This window comes from Grampus griseus (assembly GCF_964374135.1).
Source record: "Grampus griseus genome assembly, chromosome: 7".
In the NCBI taxonomy this organism is placed as follows: Eukaryota; Metazoa; Chordata; class Mammalia; order Artiodactyla; family Delphinidae; genus Grampus; species Grampus griseus.
The window spans coordinates 72,735,755-72,759,151 of NC_139001.1; the positions used below are offsets into that span (position 1 = coordinate 72,735,755).

The 23,397-nt window shown below is 38.3% G+C and overlaps 1 protein-coding gene across 1 annotated transcript in view; it reads left to right on the forward strand.

Annotated features, from left to right (window-relative positions):
- The window catches only part of CCDC148 (coiled-coil domain containing 148), a gene marked incomplete at both ends in the record, with an annotated part of 273,810 nt that overhangs the window by 123,584 nt on the left and 126,829 nt on the right, over positions 1 to 23,397 (forward strand). The window contains 2 exon segments of the mRNA XM_082659036.1: positions 15,175 to 15,313; positions 17,825 to 18,031. Coding sequence (XP_082515162.1) covers positions 15,175 to 15,313; positions 17,825 to 18,031 — 346 coding nt within the window.

Here is a 23,397-nt window from a genome sequence, read left to right on the forward strand (position 1 = left end):
AATCATATGGATGAGACATAATTGATGCTCCATTCAGCTATGTCAGATCTGAAGCCAATATGTGGCAAAAGCTATAGAATGATAACAAGTAATTTCTGCTTTATTGTTTGATAGGTTATTAAACTTTATAGTGTTGATTCATAATCATTATTCTAATTATAATTATATAATTATTCTAATAATAATTATGAGATCTAAATCTTGAATGCTATTGAAAATACACAATGTTTTTTTTTGAATTTTATTTTATTTATTTTTTTATACAGCAGGTTCTTATTAGTTATCCATTGTATACATATTAGTGTATATATGTCAATCCCAATGTCCCAATTCATCACACCACCACCACCCCACTGCCACTTTCCCCGCTTGGTGTCCATACATTTGCTCTCTACATCTGTGTCTCAATTTCTGCCCTGGAAACTGGTTCACCTGTACCATTTTTCTAGGTTCCACATATATGCATTAATACACGATGTTTGTTGTTCACTTTCTGACTTCACTCTGTATGACCATCTCTAGATTCATCCACATCTCTACAAATCATTCAATTTCTTTCCTTTTTATGGCTGAGTAATATTCCATTGTATATCTGTACCACATCTTCCTTATCCATTCGTCTGTCGATGGGCATTTAGGTTGCTTCCATGACCAGGCTATTGTAAATAGTGCTGCAATGAACATTGGGGTGCCTATGTCTTTTTGAATTATGGTTTTCTCTGGGTATATGCCCAGTAGTGGGATTGCTCGGTCATATGGTGATTCTATTTGTAGTTTTTTAAGGAACCTACATACTGTTCTCCATAGTGGCTGTATCAGTTTACATTCCCACCAGTAGTGCAAGAGGGTTCCTTTTTCTCCACACCCTCTCCAGCATTTGTTGTTTATAGATTTTCTGATGATGCCTATTCTAACTGCTGTGAGGTGATACCTCATTGTAGTTTTGATTGGCATTTCTCTAATAACTAGTGATGTTGAGCAGCTTTTCATGTGCTTCTTGGCCATCTGTATGTCTTCTTTGGAGAAATATCTATATAGGTCTTCTGCCCCTTTTTGGATTGGGTTTTTTTTTTTTAATATTGAGCTGCATGAGCTGTTTATATATTTTGGAGATTAATCCTTTGTTGATTCATTTTCAAATATTTTCTCCCATTCTGAGGGATGTCTTTTCATCTTGTTTGTAGTTTCCTTTGCTGTGCAAAAGCTTTGAAGTTTCATCAGGTCCCATTTGTTTATTTTTGTTTTTATTTCCATTACTCTAGGAGGTGGATCAAAAAAGATCTTGCTGTGATTTACGTCAAAGAGTGTTCTTCTTATGTTTTCCTGTAAGAGTTTTATAGTGTCCTGTCTTACATTTAGGTCTCATCCATTTTGAGTTTATTTTTGTGTATGGTGTTAGGAAGTGTTCTAATTTCATTCTTTTACACGTAGCGGTCCAGTTTTCCCAGCACCACTTATTGAAGAGACTGTCTTTTCTCCATTGTATATCCTTGCCTCCTTTGTTATAGATTACTTGACCATAGGTGCATGGGTTTACCTCTGGACTTTCTAATCTGTTCCACTGATCTATATTTCTGGTTTTTTGCCAGTACCATATTGTCTTGATTACTGTAGCTTTGTAATATAGTCTTAAGTCAGGGAGTCTGATTCCTCCAGCTCCGTTTCTTTCCCTTAAGACTGCTTTGGCTATTCGGGGTCTTTTGTGTCTCCATACAAATGTTAAGAAATTTGTTCTAGTTCTATAAAAACGCCACTGGTAATTTGATAGGGATTGCATTGAATCTGTAGATTGCTTTGGGTAGTATAGTCATTTTCACAATATTGATTCTTCCAATCCAGGAACATGGTATATCTCTCTATCTGTTTGTATCATCTTTAATTTCTTTCATCAGTGTTTTATAGTTTTCTGCATACAGGTCTTTTGTCTCCCTAGGTAGGTTTATTCCTAGGTATTTCATTCTTTATGTTGCAGTGGTAAATGGGCGTGTTTCCTTAATTTCTTTTTCAGATTTTTCATTATTAGTGCATAGGAATGCAAGAGATTTCTGTGCATTAATTTTGTATCCTGCAACTTTACCATATTCATTAATTAGCTCTAGTAGTTTTCTGGTGGCACCTTTAGGATACTCTATGTATAGTATCATGTCATCTGCAAACAGTGACAGTTTTACTTCTTCTTTTCCAATGTGTATTCTTTTTATTTCTTTTTCTTTTCTGATTGCCGTGGCTAGGACTTCCAAAACTATGTTGAATAATAGTGGCGAGAGTGGACATTCTTGTGTTATTCCTGATCTTAGAGGAAATGCTTTCAGTTTTTCACAATTGAGAATGATGTTTGCTGTGGGTTTGTTATATATGGCCTTTATTATGTTGATGTAGTTTCCCTCTATGCCCACTTTCTGGAGAGTTTTTGTCATAAATTGGTGTTGAATTTTGTCAAAAGCTTTTTCTGCATCTGTTGAGTTGATCATATGGTTTTTCTTCTTCAATTTGTTAATGTGGTGTAACACATTGATGATTTGCATATATTGAACAATCCTTGCATCCCTGGGATAAATTCCACTTGATCATGGTGTATGATCCTTTTAGTGTGTTGTTGGATTCTGTTTGCTAGTATTTTGTTGAGGAATTTTGCATCTATGTTCATCAGTGATATTGGTCTGTAATTTTCTTTTTTTGTAGTAGCTTTGTCTGGTTTTAGTATCAGGATGATGGTGGCCTCATAGAATGAGTTTGGGAGTGTTCCTTCCTCTGCAATGTTTTGGAAAAGTTTGATGAGGATGGGTGTTAGCTCTTCTCTAATTGTTTGATAGAATTCACCTGTGAACCTATCTGGTCCTGGACTTTTGTTTGTTGGAAGATTTTTCATCACAGTTTCAATTTCATTACTTGTGATTGGTCTGTTCATATTTTCTATTTCTTCCTGGTTCAGTCTGGAATGTTACACCTTTCTAAGAATTTGTCCGTTTCTTCCAAGTTGTCCATTTTATTGGCATAGTGTTACTTATAGTAGTCTCTTAGAATGCTTTGTATTTCTGCAGTGTCTGTTATAACTTCTCCTCTTCCATTCTAATTTTATTGATTTGAGTCCTCTCCCTCTTTTTCTTGATGAGTCTGGCTAATGGTTTATCAATTTTATTTAATTTCTCAAAGAACCAGCTTTTAGTTTTATTGATCTTTGCTATTGTTTTCTTTGTTTCTATTTCATTTATTTCTGCTCTGATCTTTATGATTTCTTTCCTTCTGTTAACTTTGCAGTTTGTTTGTTCTTCTTTCTCTAGTTCCTTTAGGTGTATGATTACACTGTTTATTTGTGATTTTTCTTGTTTCTTGAGGTAGGCTTGTATTGCTATAAACTTCTCTCTTAGAACTGCTTTTGCTGCACCCCATAGGTTTTGGATCATCATGTTTTCATTGTCATTTGTCTGTAGGTATTTTTTGATTTCCTCTTTGATTTCTTCAGTGATCTCTTGATTATTTAGTAACGTATTGTTTAGCCTCCATGTGTTTGTGTTTTTTACGTTTTTTTCCCTTTAATTTGTTTCTAATCTCATAGCGTTGTGGTGAGAAAAGATGCTTGATATGATTTCAGTTTTCTTAAGTTTACTGAGGCTTGATTTGTGACCCAAGATGTGATCTATCCTGGAGAATTTTTCATGCACACTTGAGAAGAAAGTGTAATCTGCTGTTTTTGGATGGAATGTCCTATAATATCAATTAAATCTATCTTGTCTGTTGTGTTATTTAAAGCTTCTGTTTCCTTATTTATTTTCATTTTGGATGATCTGTCCATTGGTGTAAGTGAGGTGTTAAAGTCCCCCACTAGTGTTGTGTTACTGTCTATTTCCTCTTTTATAGCTGTTAGCATTTGCCTTATGTATTGAGGTGCTCCTGTGTTGGGTGCATATATATTTATAATTGTTATATCTTCTTTTTGGATTGATCTCTTGATCATTATGTAGTGTCCGTCCTTGTTTCTTGTAACATTCTTTATTTTAAAGTCTATTTTTTCTGTATGAGTATTGCCACTCCAGCTTTCTTTTGATTTCCATTTGCATGGAATATCTTTTTCCATCCCCTCACTTTCAGTCTGTATGTGTCCCTAGGTCTGAAGTGGGTGTCTTGTAGACAGCATATATATGGGTCTTGTTTTTGTACCCATTCAGTGAGCCTGTGTCTTTTGGTTGTAGCATTTAATCCATTCACATTTAAGGTAATTATCGATATGTATGTTCCTATGACCATTTTCTTAATTGTTTTGGGTTTGTTTTTGTAGGTCCTTTTCTTGTGTTTCCCACTTAGAGAAGTTCCTTTAGCATTTGTTGTAGAGCTGGTTTGGTGTTGCTGAATTCTCTTAGCTTTTGCTTGTCTGTAAAGCTTTTTTTTTTTTTTTGCGGTACACGGGCTTCTCAGTGCTGTGGCCTCTCCTGCCGTGGAGCACAGGCTCTGGACGCACAGGCCCAGTGGCCACAGCTCACGGGCCCAGCCACTCCGCGGCACGCGGGATCCCCACAGACCGGGGCACCAACCTGCGCCCCCCGCTTCGGCAGGCAAACTCTCAACTACTGCGCCACCAGGGATGTCCTGTAAAGCTTTTGATGTCTCCATCGAATCTGAATGAGATCCTTGCTCGGTAGAGTAATCCTGGTTGTAGTTTCTTCCCTTTCATCACTTTAAATATATCATGCCATTCCCTTCTGGCTTTTAGAGTTTCTGCTGAGAAATCAACTGTTAACCTTATGGGAGTTCCCTTGTATGTTATTTGTCATTTTTCCCTTGCTGCTTTCAGTAATTTTTCTTTGTCTTTAATTTTTGCCCATTTTATTACTATGTGTCTCAACGTGTTTCTCCTTGGGTTTCTCCTGTATTGGACTCTCAGCGCTTCCTGGACTTGGGTGGCTATTTCCTTTCCCATGTTAGGGAAGTTTTTGACTATAATCTTTTCAAATATTTTCTCAGGTCCTGTCTCTTCTCCTTCTGGGACCCCTATAATGCAAATATTGTTCCATTTAATGTTGTCCCAGTGGTCTCTTAGACTGTCTTCATTTCTTTTCATTCTTTTTTCTTTATTCTGTTCCGCAGCAGTGAATTCCACCATTCTGTCTTCCCGGTCACTTATCTGTTCTTCTGCCTCAGTTATTCTGCTATTGATTCCTTCTAGTCTATTTTTCATTTCATTTATCATATTGTTCATCTCTTTTTCTTTGTTCTTTAATTCTTCTAGGTCTTTGTTAAACATTTCTTGCACGTTCTAGATCTTTGTCTTCATTCTTTTTCCGAGGTCCTGAATCATCTTCACTATCATTATTCTGAATTCTTTTTCTGGAAGGTTCCCTATCTCCTCTTCATTTAGTTGTTTTTTGGGTTTTTATCTTGTTCCTTCATCTGGTACATAGCCCTCTGCCTTTTCATCTTGTGTATCTTTCTGTGAGTGTGGTTTTTTTCCACAGGCTGCAGGATTGTAGTTATTCTTGCTTCTGCTGTCTGCCCTCTCTAAAATCCACAATGATTTTTAACAATTTTGTCCCTCTGTGTATACATTGCTAACACCCCAAAGTTGTACTTTTTCAACTAAATTATTTCAATTTACCTAATTTTTAGTAACTTTCAAAATAACTGGTTAGTAGCTTATGGACTTCCCTTATTGTTTTTTCTCTTAATACAAAACTCTTTACATTTATTAGAGAAAATTTTTTAAAAGTTGAGGCAAGCAAAGAGAAGAAACTAAAAGCTTATCTAAGTTTCTAACACCAGAGATATCCTCTGGTAACATTTTGTACATTTCAGATATATGTATATTGTTCATAAAAATGAAAAAATACACTATCCATTGTTTTTCCAGTTTGTGAACTGGATCCAATATTATTCATTTTTTCTATAAATGTTTACTAACCTTTTTCTATGTTTTAAGTCACTGTATTAAATATTCTTTACAGCATATTTGTTATTACATACATGGTATTATGATACATTGTTATAATTCATCCACACAAATTTAACCCATTTCCTGGTTTTGGGCAAATATGTACGTATTACATATTTTGGTATTTGTTTTAAAACCTTGGAATAAAAAACCTTGTCACCATACTTTGAGTAATCCCACGGTTAATCCTTTTAGATGAATTCCTAGAAATGGAATTGCTGGCCAAAGGGCATGAAAAATTCTAAGGCTTTTGAGAGTATTGCCATATTGCCTTCCAGGAAGGTAGAAACAATTTATACTTTCACCAACAGGCTATCATTTGGTTCATCTTTTGGACTTGTTGGTCAAGGTATTGGCTATGGCTATCATGTGTGAATATCACCAGTGCCTTGTTCATATTCTCTTTCTCTCTCTTTTTCAGTATTTATATAGCATAGCTCTGACCCTGTACTTATGTCAGTTTTGCCAACAGAATTGGCAAAAAGATAAAAGATGAAATAGATAAAAACCAGCCTTAGAAGCCAGCATTCAGGAAACAGTGAGTGGCCTCACATGATTTTCTTTCTTTTATTTTTTTTAAATTGAAGTATAGTTGATGTACAATACTGTGGTAGTTTCAGGTATATAGCAAAGTGATTCATTTATCCATATATATGCATATATCTATATTCTTTTCTTGATTCTTTTCCATTTTAAGTTATCACAAGATATCAAATATAGTTCCCTGTGCTGTATAGTAAATCCTTGTTGATTGTCTATTTTATATATAGTAGTGTGTATCTGTTAATCCCATAGTCCTAATTTATCCCTCTCCCCACCTTCCCCTTTGGAAACCATAAGTTTGTTTTCTATGTCTCTCACATGATTTTCTTTAAAAAATATTTGAATAAACATATGCTTACATATGTGACTCTTGCTTGGTGAATAAAAGATAGAAGAAGGACGGGGAAAGGAGCATAATAAACCACTGACATTTGCTTACTTGATGAAGTTACAGGAAGTTAAAACACTTCAATTAGCAGGTGGCATTTTTCTCTGAGAATGTATTCTCAGAACTTTTGGAAAGATTCAGGGCCTGGTCATGTCCAGTCTGAGGTTCTACATTTCTGATCTGGGCTGATTGTATGTCAAGGGTGGTTAATAAGGGGAGAAGTGCTCAGAAACAGGAGCATAATTATTTAAACACTAATGTGTTCACTTAGTCACATTGTTTACATGACCCCCTCAAGCAATGTCCTTGATCACTGCAACTCCCATTTTCTCTTGGCGTATTCCAACATGGATTGTCCAACCTTACCTGGGAATTTGTATTTCTTCTGGGGAGGTAATAATTGCAGATAGTGATTTTATTTTTTTGTCATGTGTATTTCATAGCTTTCTCTTAAATACATCATTGAAAATATTTAATTACTTTATGATCATGAACTAAAAGCTACACTTGGTGATTGTTCAACCTACTCTGCGTTTGTTGTGGGAATGAAGTATATTTTAAATTCTCTTGACTATGGTGGAATACATTTTATCAAGGAAAAAAAATGGGTCCAATTTCTGCAGGATATCCCAAAAATTAGTCTTAGATTTTTGCTTTTGCTTAATTAATAACTCAGTCTGTGTATTTACTGATACGTTATGTTTGTTTAAATGTCTGTGAAAAGTATATCTAAGAATAGTGGCCATAAATTTCTAGTTCAGCAGGCTTTATTGTTAGGATCACTGTAGCCCACAACTGCCTTCTTGATATAATTGCCTCAAATAGAAACTATACAGTGTAATGTTGCATAAATATACATTTTTAATACTTCAGGAGACTGAAAAATCAGGGTTTTACAGGATGGAGTGAGAGTTATTTATGAGAGGTTTTTGTTTTTTTGCTGGATATGAAATCAAATTAATCTTGAGTAAATCAGATTGGAGAAAATGAAAACATAGCAGCTTGACAGATTTGTGTCCAGCACAATTGATATATGTTATTTTTAAACCTGGATGATATAGATAGAATTTGTTATTTAAATAATAAAATCTGTGTAACTATAAGCAAAGACAAGATTAAAATTTCTATAGACAGGATTGTCAAATTTTTACATGAGAGAAATTATAATACCTTACTTTATATATCAAATCAATAATTAATAACAAGTCTTTCCTACTCCTTATACTTTGAAGTCCAACTGTGGGTAAATATAATCCTTTGAGGAAACTGTATCATTAAAACTGAGACTATGGAGAACTAGTAATGTAGGAAATTATAATCACCACACTCACAGGCGTGTGTTTATTTCCAACACTAGTGCCTATAAAAGAACATAAAGTTGAACATTGTTAATGTCTAAGAAAAAACAAACTAAGAAAAAGAACCATCATTCTTATATTCCAGTCTTACAGTTTCTTAATGATTACTGGTAGTTGGTTTGAGGTGATATTATAAGTGTTTTTATGTAGCAATTAAAATTTCAGAAGCCCTCATAATTGTTAATTAAACTTTTCCTCATCCCATCCCAAAGAAGTAAGCCAGTTCTATTATTCTTGCTTTTGAACCTGGAAAATTGAGTAATAATATCCATATAAAGTAACTTTATTCACTTCAACTTTATTACACCTAAAAATATTCTTGCTCCCCAAAAGTGAAGAGTAAAATGGTACATGGAAGCAGATTTTGGCTCAATAGGATTTTTTTTTTAATTAGAGCAAATAATGTGTTTGTGGATGATCTTTTCTTTACCGATTCTGTTTGTTTGAGTTTGAGCTGTTTTTGTTTGGTTTTCTTTTTTTTTTTTTGTCTTAAAAATGGCCTTTGGTGTTAAACACTTCTCTGTTCCCAGTCAGCTCAGGAGTGTCACTGTAGATGTTGGTCACTGGCCACATTGGATCTGCATCTCTACATCCTTCATAAAGCAATATTAGTATGCTACAATATTAGGAAGTACATTCCTTCCAAAGCAATATTAGGATGCTACTTTTTTAAAAAAATGACTTTTAAAAAAGTCATTTTTCTTCCATTCAGCTGTCAAATAGGATATCTTTAGCTGAAAGTAAGAGAATACCCAACCCAAGTCAAAGTAACATAAATAATAAAGCGACTTCTTGTTTCATTCGAAGCATAGAGGTAGAGAAGTCCAAGCACAGCAAGGCCTAGTTTTCTGCATTCTCTTGCCCTGCCTTCCTGCAGGGTAGATAGATGACTTTCTGCCAGACAACTAGAGCAGTTCCACACTGCCACACTCAGAAGCAGAAGGGGACCTTTTCTTCCTTGTGACTTGTTTTAAGAGCTAGGAAACCTTTGCCCCCAGAAGACTTCTCCTCCCATTTCGGTGGCCTTTTGGGCCTTTTGTCCATGATTATATCGAACACTGGGAAGAGGAACGGAAAGCTTGAGAACAGGTGTTTGTGAATGGCTTAAGATCAGTCAAGATTCACTCCCGGGGCTGGAATGGGGCTCACTTACCCTGAAGTGGGGGGCCTGTACAGGAAGGTGGTAAATCTTGAATAAAATCAGGATTATGGTGAGCAGGAGCAAGAGTAGAGGTGATGTCTGCTACAATTACCTTTTCCTTACAGTTCTTGTGATGAATATAATTATTTAAAACCTAGCATATGGGATGGCTGAGCTATTACATTTTACTTTTAACAAGCTGTTTTATCTTGATCATATTATTTCTAAACTTCCACTAGGAATTATACTGCCTCTTAAAACTAGTGGTGGATGGAGATAGGCACAAAAGATGGTTTAGGTGTATTGTCACCATCCCAGCTACTCCACCTCCAAAAAATACACATTCTAAGTAAAAAATTCAGCTTTCCATGCAAACTACTTTTAAACAGTATCTAAGTAAAAACAGATACAAAAGCAGATACAGAGTGCTTGTTATGAAAATAACAATTGCAGCTTCCAAATAAATCACTTAACCTCCTCTTCTGACCAGATTCTCATTCCTAAACTCTCCTCTAAGAAATTCTGGAGGGTCCTATTTTCACTTTCCTGTCACCCCTCAGAAGAAGGCGGCTTTGGATGCTGGTCCAAGTTCTGGCTTTATCTTCTGGACCACTTTTGTTGTTGTTGTTGATTCTTCAATTCAGTGGATTTTTTTTTTTGCGGTACGCGGGCCTCTCATTGTCGTGGCCTCTCCCGTTGTGGAGCACAGGCTCCGGACGCGCAGGCTCAGCGGCCATGGCTCACGGGCCCAACCGCTCCGCGGCATGTGGGATCTTCCCAGACCGGAGCACGAACCCGTGTCCCCTGCATCGGCAGGCGGACTCTCAACCACTGCGCCACCAGGGAAGCCCAATTCAGTGGATTTTGACCATACTCCTAAGAGCCCACTTTATTCTGGCTGTCAACTCCCACCTGAGTAGGTAAACTGGGCAGAGCCTGGGGAGCCAGGAGAGTGAGGACTGCTAAATGGGAATGATCTCCTGGAAGACAACGTACATACCCAAACAACATCTAAGGAGCCGATTCTGTTGGTCAGAAATGAGTCTGCGGCCAGAGGACCCTCTGTAAACCAGGCTGAAAATCAAAGATTTGTGTTTGGACAATAGGCCTGGGGTGGGGTGGTGAATAGCTGGGGAGACAGTTTCAGGAACCAGGCTGATTAGATTCAATGTTTGGATGGGTATGATTTGGAAAGACAACTTTGAAAAGTGGTGTCAAGTTGTATTTTCTAGAGGGTCAGACCCAATGCTGCCAAACAAGCAGATTGTGTCAGAACCATCTATTATCCACATTATTCCACCAGTGGCTCACTCCCCTGATAGCATTACACTTGAAGAGACAAGAGCTTTTCTTCAATCGAGATTCACTATGGCCATTTGCCAGTCAAGGTAGTCATCAGATGCTGGTAACTGCATCGGCTAGCATCAGGAGGCCCTAATTGCCATTTTGCTGGAAAGCCCCCTTCACTCTGAGAAAATATAAGACAAGTTCAGCCAGTTAGAATACACAGTGTTTAGTCTCATAGACTTGTCCCTGCTGTTAAGGTACCTGTTGCCCTACATGGGCTGTTTGCCATGGCTGGCTGCCCCCACCCCACTAAATGTCTTTTGATGTCACGGAACCAGAACCCTCGGGAAGTGGTTTAACACGATTATGAAGAAAACTGGTAGTTAAGTTGATTGTGAGTCAGGTTAGGATTTTTATAACGATTCAAACAGGTAGAATTATGGAGACAGTTGGCCTTGGTCTCGTTGAATTCTCACAGCCCTGTTGTCCTCCTTTTCTGAGTTACCTGTTTTGTCTCATATCCTGGGAAATCACGATGAAATGATATTGGTGGACCTCAATTGGCAGTGGGGGATGGAGGGTAAGGACTGAGCAATAAATACCTCATCCTCCTGCAGGCTGAAATTTCCTGAAACATTTTAAATTAGAAAATTTGGATGGACAGAAAAATGGAAATTGCAGAGACCTACCAAAGATCTTTTGTCTGAAGATATTTTTTTTAAGTACAAAATTTTAGGATAATTTGCTATTTTATATAGATATTTTTTTCTACAATGAAAAGATGAAGGTTAGAAAAGATAAATGTCCAGATTTGAATTTAGAAATTCAGATACGTTAAATTTGATTTTATCTTAGATGCCAAGTAGGAAATGGCTACTTTGTTATTGTGAAGAGGCTATCATGTTTGAATATTCATCTTAGATTTTTACTACCCAGAAGACTCAGTATATATATATATATATATATATATATATATATATATATATAGTGGTGGAAGTTTTCTCCCTCACAGACAGCATCCTAATGGAGATGCATGACTCTGCCAATAGTGTTGCTGATGTGAATATTTGCTTCAAAATTTAAGCCAGCAGCTCTGGAAATTGCTATAAGTACTCTAAAATAATAATATTGTGAGTATTTATATTATCATTTCTTTTTTTAAAGTTTTTTTTAATATAATTTTATTTATTTTTATTTTTGGCTGCATTGGGTCTTCATTACTACGTGCAGCCTTCTCTCTAGTTACGGCGAGCAGCGGCTACTCTTTGTTGTGGTGCGCGGGCTTCTCATTGCAGTGGCTTCTCTTGTTGAGGAGCACTGCCTTCTAGGCGCACGGGCCTCAGTAGTTGTGGCACGTGGGCTCAGTAGTTGTGGCTTGTGGGCTCTAGAGCGCAGGCTCAGTAGTTGTGGCGCATGGGCTTAGTTGCTCCGCGGCATATGGGATCTTCCCAGACCAGGGCTTTAACCCATGTCCCCTGCATTGGCAGGCAGATTCTCAACCACTGCACCACCATGGAAGCCCTATCATTTCTTATAAGCATGTTTTTCGTTTTTATCCTACATCTAATAGAAAAATGACTTACAATTTGTGTAATTGTGGTAATTTGAAAAAGCTGTTGAGATGTGAGGTTTCCAAAATCAATAGGAGCAAAATGGATGTGATCATTGTTCATATCATACTTGGTTTGAAATATGTAGTTTTAATGTTATATTATCTTCATATGTTTAAGTGGTTTTAATGTTGTCACTAAAATGGTACCTAATTAATACATTCATGCAATGTATAAAAATGTACTGAGTACCACTAATTCTTCTGCTGCTATGTTTATTTATAGCAATGCACACTGCTTAATGTGTGCTTTTATTTAAAAAACATTTTTGTAAATGTTTGCTATCTGCACTTTGAGGATAGCCACAATCTTACACCACAATTCAGTATGAGAGATCATCAAAACAATTAGCTTAGAAGTACCTCTCCATTTGCCAAAGAATTTAAATAATTTTTGACAGTTATGGGTAAGGTTGCTCATAGATTATCTTAGGTCAATTCTGTAAAAGCAAATCTGAGACAGGGATTGTAAGAACATGTGATTTGTTGGGCAGTGCTCTCAGGAGAAGGATGGTAAGGGAAGCAGGATGGAGGAGGGGAAGATGTCTGTGGCAGAAGATCTCAATGGAAACAGGTTACAATTTGCTCCCACAGTGAAACTCTGGAGCACGAATGGCATCACAGAGTTGGTCTCATCTTGAGGCAAGTGGCCTGGCCTTCTGTAGCCCCATGTCAGCCAGTCGTTGGTTGAGGTTGGCTCTGAAAGGTGGTGGGAGAATAGCCTCCTGGGTGAGGCAGTTCCCATCTAGCCCAGGACAGTTCTTCAGAGGAGGAAGGTACATCTGTGAATTACCAGCATTTTGAAGATAGGAATTCTAGCTCATCAAGGTGATCTAGCCTGGCACCAACAGCATCCTTTATATAGATAAATGACAATTTAAAAGAACAGAGAGCTTATTGGACCTAGATTCTGTCGCTTCCTCCTCCCCAGCACATACACCCCTACACGTCTATCCTTGTAATCAAATAAAGATGGAAATTCAAACTGTATTCAGGTCCCTTTGATTACAGAAACAGTTTAAAAGCATTAATGAGGACATCGACTCTGGGTCTATTCCTTTTTCTGATTGCTTGCCATGTAGAAATGTGGCTAACTCTGCTATTAAAATGCATTTATGTTATCATGAATGAAATGAGTTCCTTGAGAGAGGACCTGAGATACTGTCCCTGAAGACTTGAGGGTGTTTTAAATGCCAAAACCACTCAGGCAATCCTTTCTCCAGGCTTAATACTCCTATTTGAGATGCTTTATTTGTAGAAGCCTTTGGCTTAACTGATTCAGAGAGACCCCAAACACTCAATGTGTTCAATGAATGAAATCTCAAATTCTTTCTCTGCAATATATTATCATGTCATACAGAAGAAATGTAGAGTTTGCTTCTTCCTAATGGAACACTTCCAGCCCACTTTTTCTTCCTATTATAGAGCTGTTAGAGAAGGTTATCTTCTTTGAAAAATAACTTTGTTTCTTTCTTGCTACTTATCAGTATCATGAAATACTTTACAGAAACTGCGTAAGTTGGATGAGGATGGTAGAATTCCCATTAGTGTCACTGATTTAAAGAGGTTTTTATTGTTTTAAATTGTCAAATATTTTTCAAGGGCATAGAGGACATACTGTAAAAATTCTTTAAATTGCACAACTAACTTTAAAGTAGAAGGCCAATGATAGAAATAAACAATAGCAAGTCTCCATCTTGGATCAAAGAAATATTTGTTGCTAATAATATTCCCTCTGATTGCATCTGTATTTGATTATTCCAACTTATTAAACAGGAATGATGATATGCAAATAAACTCAGAATAATAAAGAAACATTAATTCAGTCTAGAGTTCAAGCTGATATTGTAACCTTTTTACTTTGCATAGGGCTTTGCTAATACACAAACCAGGCCAGTACCTCGGAAAGTTCTGAACTAAAAAAGGTATTTTGGAGCATGATGGATATGTTATTGGGAAGGTGACTTGAAGGGATCCTGTTACAAATGATTTCTTTAGTGATCTGAAATTTAATGCCACTGGTTATCTTTTTACTACCAATATCTAGTCTTACCTCCACAAAGCAAGAAGCTGAGCGGGTAAAATAAAAGATAATTTTAGACTTACTTTTTTTTTTTTTGGCTGCGTTGTGTCTTTGTTGCTGCGAGTGGGCTTTTGTCTAGTTGTGGTGAGGCGGGGGCTACTCTTCCTTGTGGTGCACAGGCTTCTCATTGTGGTGGCTTCTCTTGTCGCGGAGCACAGGCTCTAGGTGCACGGCTTCAGTAGTTGTGGTGCACGGGCTCAGTAGTTGTGGCTCATGGGCTCTAGAGCGCAGGCTCAGTAGTGGTGGTACGTGGGCTTAGTTGCTCCACAGCATGTGGGATTTTCCTGGACCAGGGCTCGAACCCGTGTCCCCTGCATTGGCAGGCGGATTCTTAACCATTGTGCCACAAGGGAAGTCCCTAGACTTACTTTTAAAGTCAACCTTAATATGTGCCTTCCTCAGGCCTTGGTTTCCTTTGTGTATTGTTTATTTGACTCTCTACATTTGTGTTTTCCTCCAGTCTAGAAACAGGAAGTTTGTTGAATTAGCAAAATTCCTTTTTAATCTGTAGAGGTAATAATTTATTATTTCATTCATTGGTCATAATTTTTAAAATATTGTTGTAGGCAAGATAGAATAAATATTTTAAAAATATTATGTCTCATTGTTAAACTTCTTCAAATTATTCCTGAAACTCATGGCAAGACCAAATAAAGGATTGAAAGAACCCATTGTGTTATAATTTAGAACTTTTTCTATAGGAGACATTTAATTTGGCTAATGTATTTTTTAAAAAGTCTTTATTTAATATAATCATTATCATTCACTAACAGCTTAAACAGTTTAAGGTCCCTCAAACTCCATGATTGCTTAAAGTGTTGTGACATTTTTATTTCTTCCAGAAACTTCCAATTAAGTGATGAAGACCACTGGTTTTACCAGGCTCTTGTGGATCAGTATCCTGGGGATCTCAGTGGCAGAAGGACTCTGTATCTGGACATGTTACAGAGACATTTTCCTCACAAATCGAGGCATGATTTGGTGAGTGCTGGACCCTATATGCTGGCAAGTTAAATTGTTTTAATGATTGATAATTATTGAGCAAAATATATATATACTTTAAATGGTGCTCTAAAATGATTTTTTTTTCTGCACTCTAGAAAATAATAGGGTTATATTTTGAAAGTCTACCATTTTTCGGGTCAGTGTGGTACATAAAAAGGTGGGAGATCCCTCTGGCCACATTCACTCTTCTGTGGCTTACTTGCCACAGAGAGCTTCACCATGGTCCCCTGGGTTGCTCTGCTAGTGTTGACCTCCAGGTGTCTGTACATTCACCTGCCCATTTCAGAGGTTCTGCCATCTCTGAGTCTTGCCTGAAAATGGGGTGCCTGCTCCTGCCTTCACACAGCCTACCACACCTCAGTCCTTCTAGTCGTGGGGAAGCCAACACTTGCCTTGGGAGCTGGTGCCTACCTACACCATCCCCACCACAACTCCACTTGATCCCCCTAGACGGGTCTAAACACAAATGCCCCAAATTTATAACTCAGAGTCCTGGCTGAAATTTCCCTGGGAAGTTATGGTTACATTCTTTAGTGGACAAGGTAACATAGACAAGGAAACAGAAGTTACCATGTCACCAGTGAATTTCATAGTAACTCACTTTAAAACATATATGTAAACAAACATGCATAGACTCTTACCTTTTTTTAAAAAAATAAATTTATTTATTTATTTTTGGCTACGCTGGGTCTTCGTTGCTGTGCACAGGCTTTTCTCCAGCTGCGTCGAGCTGGGGCTACTCTTCGTTATGGCGCATGGGTTTCTCATTGCAGTGGCCTCTCGTTGCAGAGCACGGGCTCTAGGCACGTGGGCTTCAGTGGTTGTGGCACGTGGGCTCACTAGTTGTGGCTCGTGGGCTTCAGAGTGCAGGCTCAGCAGTTGTGGCACACGGGCTCAGCTGCTCCACGGCATGTAGAATCTTCCCGGACCAGGGCTCGAACCCATGTTGCCTGCAGGGAAGTCCGACTCTTACCTTTTAAATAGGCCATGCTATAAAATATTATCACATACCCAGCATTTTGTAATTGTTTTAAATCAAGCAAGTAACAATACTAGCGTGTATAGAATTTATCCTATCTCAGTCATGTGTAAACTCCTGTAATGCACATAACAGTGGATGAGAGAAGTACTATAGTTATCCTTACTTTTCAGGTGAAGAAACTGAGGCAAAGGCCACACAACTAGTATGACCAACCTCTCTTATCCTTTCCCACCCACCAACCCCCACCCAATTATTTGTTTTAATTCTGACCTTTATTTTATAGCAAATCCTTGTTGTGTAAAAAACATGTTATATAATAATTCATTCTGGATTTTACAAAACTCTTAATTTACTAAATTAGATCTTTCTTTTTATTCCCTATAGATTCTGTTTGCTTCTGTGACCAGCTGTCATTTTTAACTGTGTAGATTTTTATATTTGCCTACTATTAATATGATAAAGATTTTTGCATTTACTTCTTACATTGGGATAATTAGTATGCATTTCTGCATGGTGTATACTTCCTTAATGTTTGCCAAGTTTTAAGCATATTCTTGGCTTAGGGGAATAAAGCTAAGAAGTTTACCAAACAGAATTTAGAAGCTGATATTTGGTTTCAGTGAAGCCATAGCCCGTTTCATTATGTACTTAATTAACCATACCTAAGTTATTTTTTTTAGGTAGGACCAACCTTATGCTGCTCGCTAGCTTCTTTTCTCACATCGCTTAGGGGTTAAGTAATGTATCAAATTCAGAGATGTGGTCTATACTGGCAAAATAAAGAATTATTTAGAGCACTGACTCTCAATTGCAGGAGACACACCTCTATATAAGTATTTCAGAATCACCTACAGAGATTTTTCGAACTACTCAGGCTATCTCCCGTCCTGTTCTTTCCCTCAAGACTCAAATCTCCCAGGGTTGGGATTCACTGGCAGCAGGAACTATTGGTACCTATGTAAGAATATCATGTCCCTCAGGAGTGTGGGATGGGAAGGACTACTGTCATTGCTATAAATACTTCAAGTTTAGATGTCTGAACATCTGATTGTTTCAGTAATCAAGGGCAAACTGAGTTTTCAGGATCATTGTGGCAATTTTTAATGTTTATTAGCATATATCTAACTGAAGCACCTGGAGTCACTGTTAATACAGCAAAGCTGATTTAAAGATGGAGTATTTTTGAAATTATATGTAGGGGAAATCATATTTTCTGCTCATAGATTCATTGCTATATAGGGGTAGAAGTTGTTTTAGGGCTGTCTGGTCTGACTCCATCCTGTATAAAACTTAAAAACATTTAATGACTGGTCCTCAGTCACCAGTTAGCCATGGGCTCAGAACTCTGGGACTGGTACTTGGTCCTGGTTGTTGTATTTACTATTAAGATGTTTGTCCCTTATTTTTCAAAATCATTGGTTATAATTCATTTTATTCACTTTTGTAACAATGACATAAAGCGTAGGCTCAGTTTCATAAGCGTTTACCACCTGTTACCTTTTCAGGTCGAACATGAAAAATATTGTGACCAATATCGCTTTGCTAAGGAGCAGCGAAAGATCCTGATAGCAAGTTGGAGTAAGAATAGGAGAGACTTTATACAGAAGGCTGTGCTGACAGTGGCCGAGGCCTGTGCAACTCATGAAATGGAAAACATGTTGGTTAAGGATAGGAAAAAGCAACAGGAAGTGTGTGCTGATCTGAAAGCCAAGGTGAGACGCTTTGCAGAAGGTGCTTTAGTATTTGCCTGGGGATTCACTTAAGAATTCACTTTTCCCTTTAGTTCAATTCCAACCTAAAGTCCCATTTCTCTAGAAAGCCTATTTTGAATACAATTGTTAGTTCAAACCATATGAAATTGAAATTCTTTTAGATCAAAAATTGTGAACAATCAACAATTTCATATGGTTCAACCTGAAGTTACTATAACAGGAGGTGAGTATTGAAGTTTTGATTGAGGATGTCCAATACCAACCACAAATGCTGTACATCAGAGTGAGGTGCTGGATGAAAATGCAGAATGTAATTATAAAGTAAATGTCTGGCGCTGCTCCAGACTCATGGACCTCTCATTCACATTAAAGATGTTTTTTAAAAAAAGGGTCAAATTATGAAGAGGAGGGAGGATTTGTGAAGAGAAACATTGAGGAGAGCTTGATGGGCTGTGTGTGAGCACTCAGCAGAGTGAGAGGGGGAGCAGACAGGGTTTTCCTCCTGCTCAGACCCAGCGAGGGGCCTCCAGGATGACTTGGAGAGTTGAGTGTGTAACCCCTGTAGTTGGAGGCTTGAGCACTGGTGTCTGACACTCGCAGGGAAATATAGAGGAATTACGTTAGTGGCAGAACTGAAAACAAGAGTGGCTGCTGTGCCTGGTCACGGGTGCATGAGTCCTGGAGGCCCCATGTGAATATGGCCTCTCTAGGAGCGTTGGAAGGGCCACCAAACATGAATTGTATCATGCCTTAAACTTATGAGTAAGGAAAATAATGATTTGGGGTGGTGCCAAATCCTTACTGCTAATGTGAGGTGAATTTTTGAGTGGGTAAAGGTTGCCCCTAAGGTGACCTGCTTATTTTGCAGGATGCCTGGGAGTTGTGATTTGGCAATCCGCCTTATACTTAAAGAGTAGAATGGTCTGAACCATACAAACTGGAGAAGCTGAGACAGGACCTGGGAGCTAACTAATTCCCCGAGCAGGGGACTGGTCGGACCTCACAAAATTGCCAACAATATTATTACCCATGAAACTGTTGAACCTGGAGTTGGTGACCTTAGCCAGCTCTCTGAAACTTAGTAGTTCTGTAACTGCAGTATAATGCCAACTGCTTGTTTGTGGTTGAGAAATAAAGATACATGTGGCATACGCACACACACAGTTGTATTGAGTTACAGCATACATACAGTGCCCAAATATTAATTTACTGATAAATGACATGGTAGGATGATGATGGTGCAACAAGAAATTATATTCTCTTGATAGAAAAAATAAGCTGGTAGATGTTATATTATAGCAGTTAATAGCATATAGAAACAAATGTCTCTATTTTAAAACATTAGAGGAAAAATGTCTGCTCTGCATTTTTTTCTTTTTTTAATATTTATTTATTTGGTTGTGCCAGGTCTTAGTTGTGGCAGGCGGGCTCCTTAGTTGCGGCATGCATGTGGGATCTAGTTCCCTGACCAGGGATTGAATCCGGGCCCCCTGCATTGGGAGCGCAGAGTCTTAACCACTGCACCACCAGGGAAATCCCTGCATTTTTTTAAACAAAAATATATTTCTTTTGACATTGCATAAGTTTAGGACCTAAAAGCAATAGAAGCTGCATCAAGCCCTATCTACCATGGGCTACAGAGCTAATGTGTGTTTCTTCTCCATCTGTGACTGATTAGGAACACTCAGTGACTCTAAAAAAAAAAAGGTGGAGGGTAGTCAGGGGCCACGACAAGTCCTTATGTACTCCTAGTCTGGTTATACTCATTTTGCACACATTATCATTAGCCCTTAAACTATGCTGTAGGTGATATTTTCTTTTTATTGTATTACCTTGAGGTAAACATACATGCAGTAGAGCACACAGAACCTAAGTGTGCTATTGAATAAAGTTTTATAAATATATGCTGCCCATAGAAATACCATCAGGGTCAAGGTATAGAACCGCTCAGAAGACTCTCTCATGCCTTTTCTCAGTATATACTGGCCCCATTCATGACCATTATTTCTGAATTCATCACCATAGGTTAGTTTTGCTTATTGGTGAATTTCATATGAATTGAATCATACAGTATATACTCTTTTACACTTATTTCACTCATCATATCTGTGAGTTTCGTCCTTGTTGCATGTTGCAATTATTTGTTCTTTTTTATAGCTGGGTAGTACTTCCTACATAATATACATGTACCACAATTTATTTGTATGTTCTCCTATTGATGGGAATTTGTGTTGCTTTCAGGTTTTTGCTGTTATGATAATGGTGCTATGAACATTCTTGAACATGTCTTATGGTGGTCATAGGCCCTCATATCTCTTGGATAAGTACCTAGGAGTGGAATCGCTGCATCATAAGGCTCATGGGTGTTTCACTTTAGTAAAGACTGCCAAATAGTTTTCCAAAGTGGTTATATAAATTTGCAGCCACTTTCAGTTGCTCCACATCCTCACCAACATTGATGTTGCCAATCTTTCACTTCAGCTAATCTGATGGATGTGTAGTGGCACCTCATTATGATTTTCATTTGCATTTAGAATAAAGATATTGAGCAGCTTTTCTTATGCATATTGGCCATTTGAATATTCTCTTTTGTGAAATGGCCACTTAGGTCCTTTGCCCATTTTTCTATTCCATCGCCTGCCTTTTTTTCTTACTCATTTGTATGTTCTTTATATATTCTGTATGCAGGTTCTATTTTTTTCTCCCAATCTGTAACTTGTCTCTTCACACTCTTAACATTGTTTTTTCATAAACAAACCTTCTTAATTTTAATGAAATTCTGTTTTTTTTAATTTTAAATGTCTTTGAGGTATAAGTTATATACTGTACAAATCACCCTTTTTAGTGTACAGTTCTGAGTTTTGACAAATGCCTGACACGTAACCTCCCCTGCAGTCAGGATGTAGAACTGTTCCATCACTGTCAGCCATCCTTCATGCCTCTTTGTAGTCAACACCTCACCCACCTTCAGCCTTTGGCAACTACTGATCTCTGTCCCTATAGTTTGCCTATTCTAAAATGTCATATAAATGTAACCATTATAGTATGCACTTTTTTGAGTCTGGCTTTTTTCCCTTAGCATAATGCCTTTGAAATCCAGCCACGTTATTGTGTATGTCAATAGTTTCGTCGTTTTTAATTGCTGTGTAGTATTCCATGATATGGGTTTATCACAGTTTATCCATTCACCAGTTGTCTTCAGTTTTTGGCAATTAGTGGTACTTTGCTTATGGTAGGAGTAGGCTTCAGGCTTTCCCTGTGAACCTGAGCCCAAGAGAGAGACTTGCTCCTCTTGCACCTTCTGCTGCAGTAGGTTCTTACTAGCCCCTTGCTAGCCTGGCTGGGGAAGAGGCATTCTGCTTTCTTGGTTCAGCCTCAGTCTTGGGCAGGACCTATGTCCCTGGGTCTTGGGGCCAGGACCTACTCAGTAGCTGTGCCCTCCTCCCCAGGGCAGATGAACTCCAGACTCGCCTCTGGTCTTGCTTGTTCCTGTGAGGGAGAGAGCTTGCTGCTTCTTCCCCAGGAGAGGAAGATTTCTTTGTTCCCTTTCCCCAGCTGTAAAGGGTCTATACTTGCGCCCTGGTGAGTTTGCTGCTCTGCATCCCTCCCCACCCACAGCGCCTTTTGTTCAGTAGGGTTTTGTTCCTCTCTCGCTGATTTGCACACCCATAGGGAACTTCCTCTGCTCGCTTACCCTGACCTCCATCTTTCTTAGGAGCATTCTGTGAGGTTTGTAGAGAAAAGCCTGTGAAGGGGTGTAAATTCCCCTTACGTCTGTAGCTTCCATGGGTTTTATACAGAAGCTAACACTCTGCCACAGCAGCAATTGTTAAAGTGTAACTATGGGATCATCACAGTTTTACCTGCAATCTTCTTATCCCTTCTAGGATGGCCTTGTCTTTTCCAGGGGCTCTGCCTCAGGTAAGCCAGTCTGTCTTACCAGAAAGGTAAGACATCTACCTTTCTTTAAATCTCAGGCTAGTTTATTGCCCCATGACCTCTTCTCCGATGGGTTCAAGAAAAGTTTTGATGTTGTAGGCTATTCAGCTTTTTCTTGTGGTTAAAGTTGGAGCAACATTTTCCTGCTTTCTGGAAGGTCCTAATGAAATACTATTTATCAGTCTTTTATGTGCTCTATTTAAGAAATCATTGGATAGTGGCATGGGGTCATTTTCAAAGGTCTGAGATTTTCCTGCCCAGCAAAGCTCTTGCCAGAGGTTTGGGCTCCACCCAAAACAGTGAGGTGGAACAGCAATAAATGGTAACCTGAAGGTGGAAGAGAATTAGCTAAAGGAAAATGTGTATGGGGAATTTTCCAGGAACAGTCCAGACAAGAAAACTGATAGGAGGGCAAGAGTCAGCATTAAGCACCTGCCGGGTTTACTGGGGACAGCGTCAGTCACGAGTCCAATGAGAACTCTGCTTCTCCCCTTTACCTCTCCTCCCCTTTTCCCTCCCACTCCTGGACTCTGATGGCCTAAGCATGTAGGGAATGAAAGGAAATGTTATCTTCTGAATAAAGAGGGAAGAGTTGCTTAATCTCTTAGAACTAGACAATTTAATTTTGAATCAAGACTGTATTTTGTGACTTAAAGTGACTGTGGGACCCTCTGTAACCCAAGAGTGAGCCATGGGTTCTGCTTAGTTTTCATCTAGTGACAGGAGAAACATCTGAATGGGGGACAAAAATAAGGCAGTGTTTTGATTATTTCCCATACATCATGCTGCCCAACGTATCAGGCGTATTCTGTGGAGAGCCCCCAACATCTCAGGCATTCGAATAGATGCTTTATAGGCATTTTCTGATATTACCCTCAATGACAAATCCAAGTTAAAATGTGCAAGGGTGCTGTAGAGCATTCACCCATGAAATCAGGAGCTGGGGTCAGTGGAGACAACATAATATGGAGTCTCCACAGAGACACATGGTCACAATATGGTGAACAACTATCTCTGAACTTTTGGAGTTGCAGCCTCCAAAGAGTAAATGTGGGCAGAGAGTGGAGAAATTGGAACATAAAGTAAATTGTGGTAAAATGGATTCTATTTTCCATAGAGACAGTGTTATCATTGGAGTTTGTGTTCCTGATCAAGGACTGAGACTCAGTAAATTATAGCTCGGACCAAAAATATATCATAAAAGAAAAGGGGTAACTCTATCGATTCAGTAGTAATTAAAAATATTAAATTATGCTCATTTTTTTTAACCTGTAAAGAAACTTGGAGATTTATCCCTAGTCTTCATTTTACAAGTCTGAAGGGTGAAGTCCTGAAAGATAAAGTGACCCGCCTTAAGGTTCACGCCAGCTCAGTTGATTTGAAATTCCGTATTATCACTGCCCTACACAGCTTTGCATACAAGAATC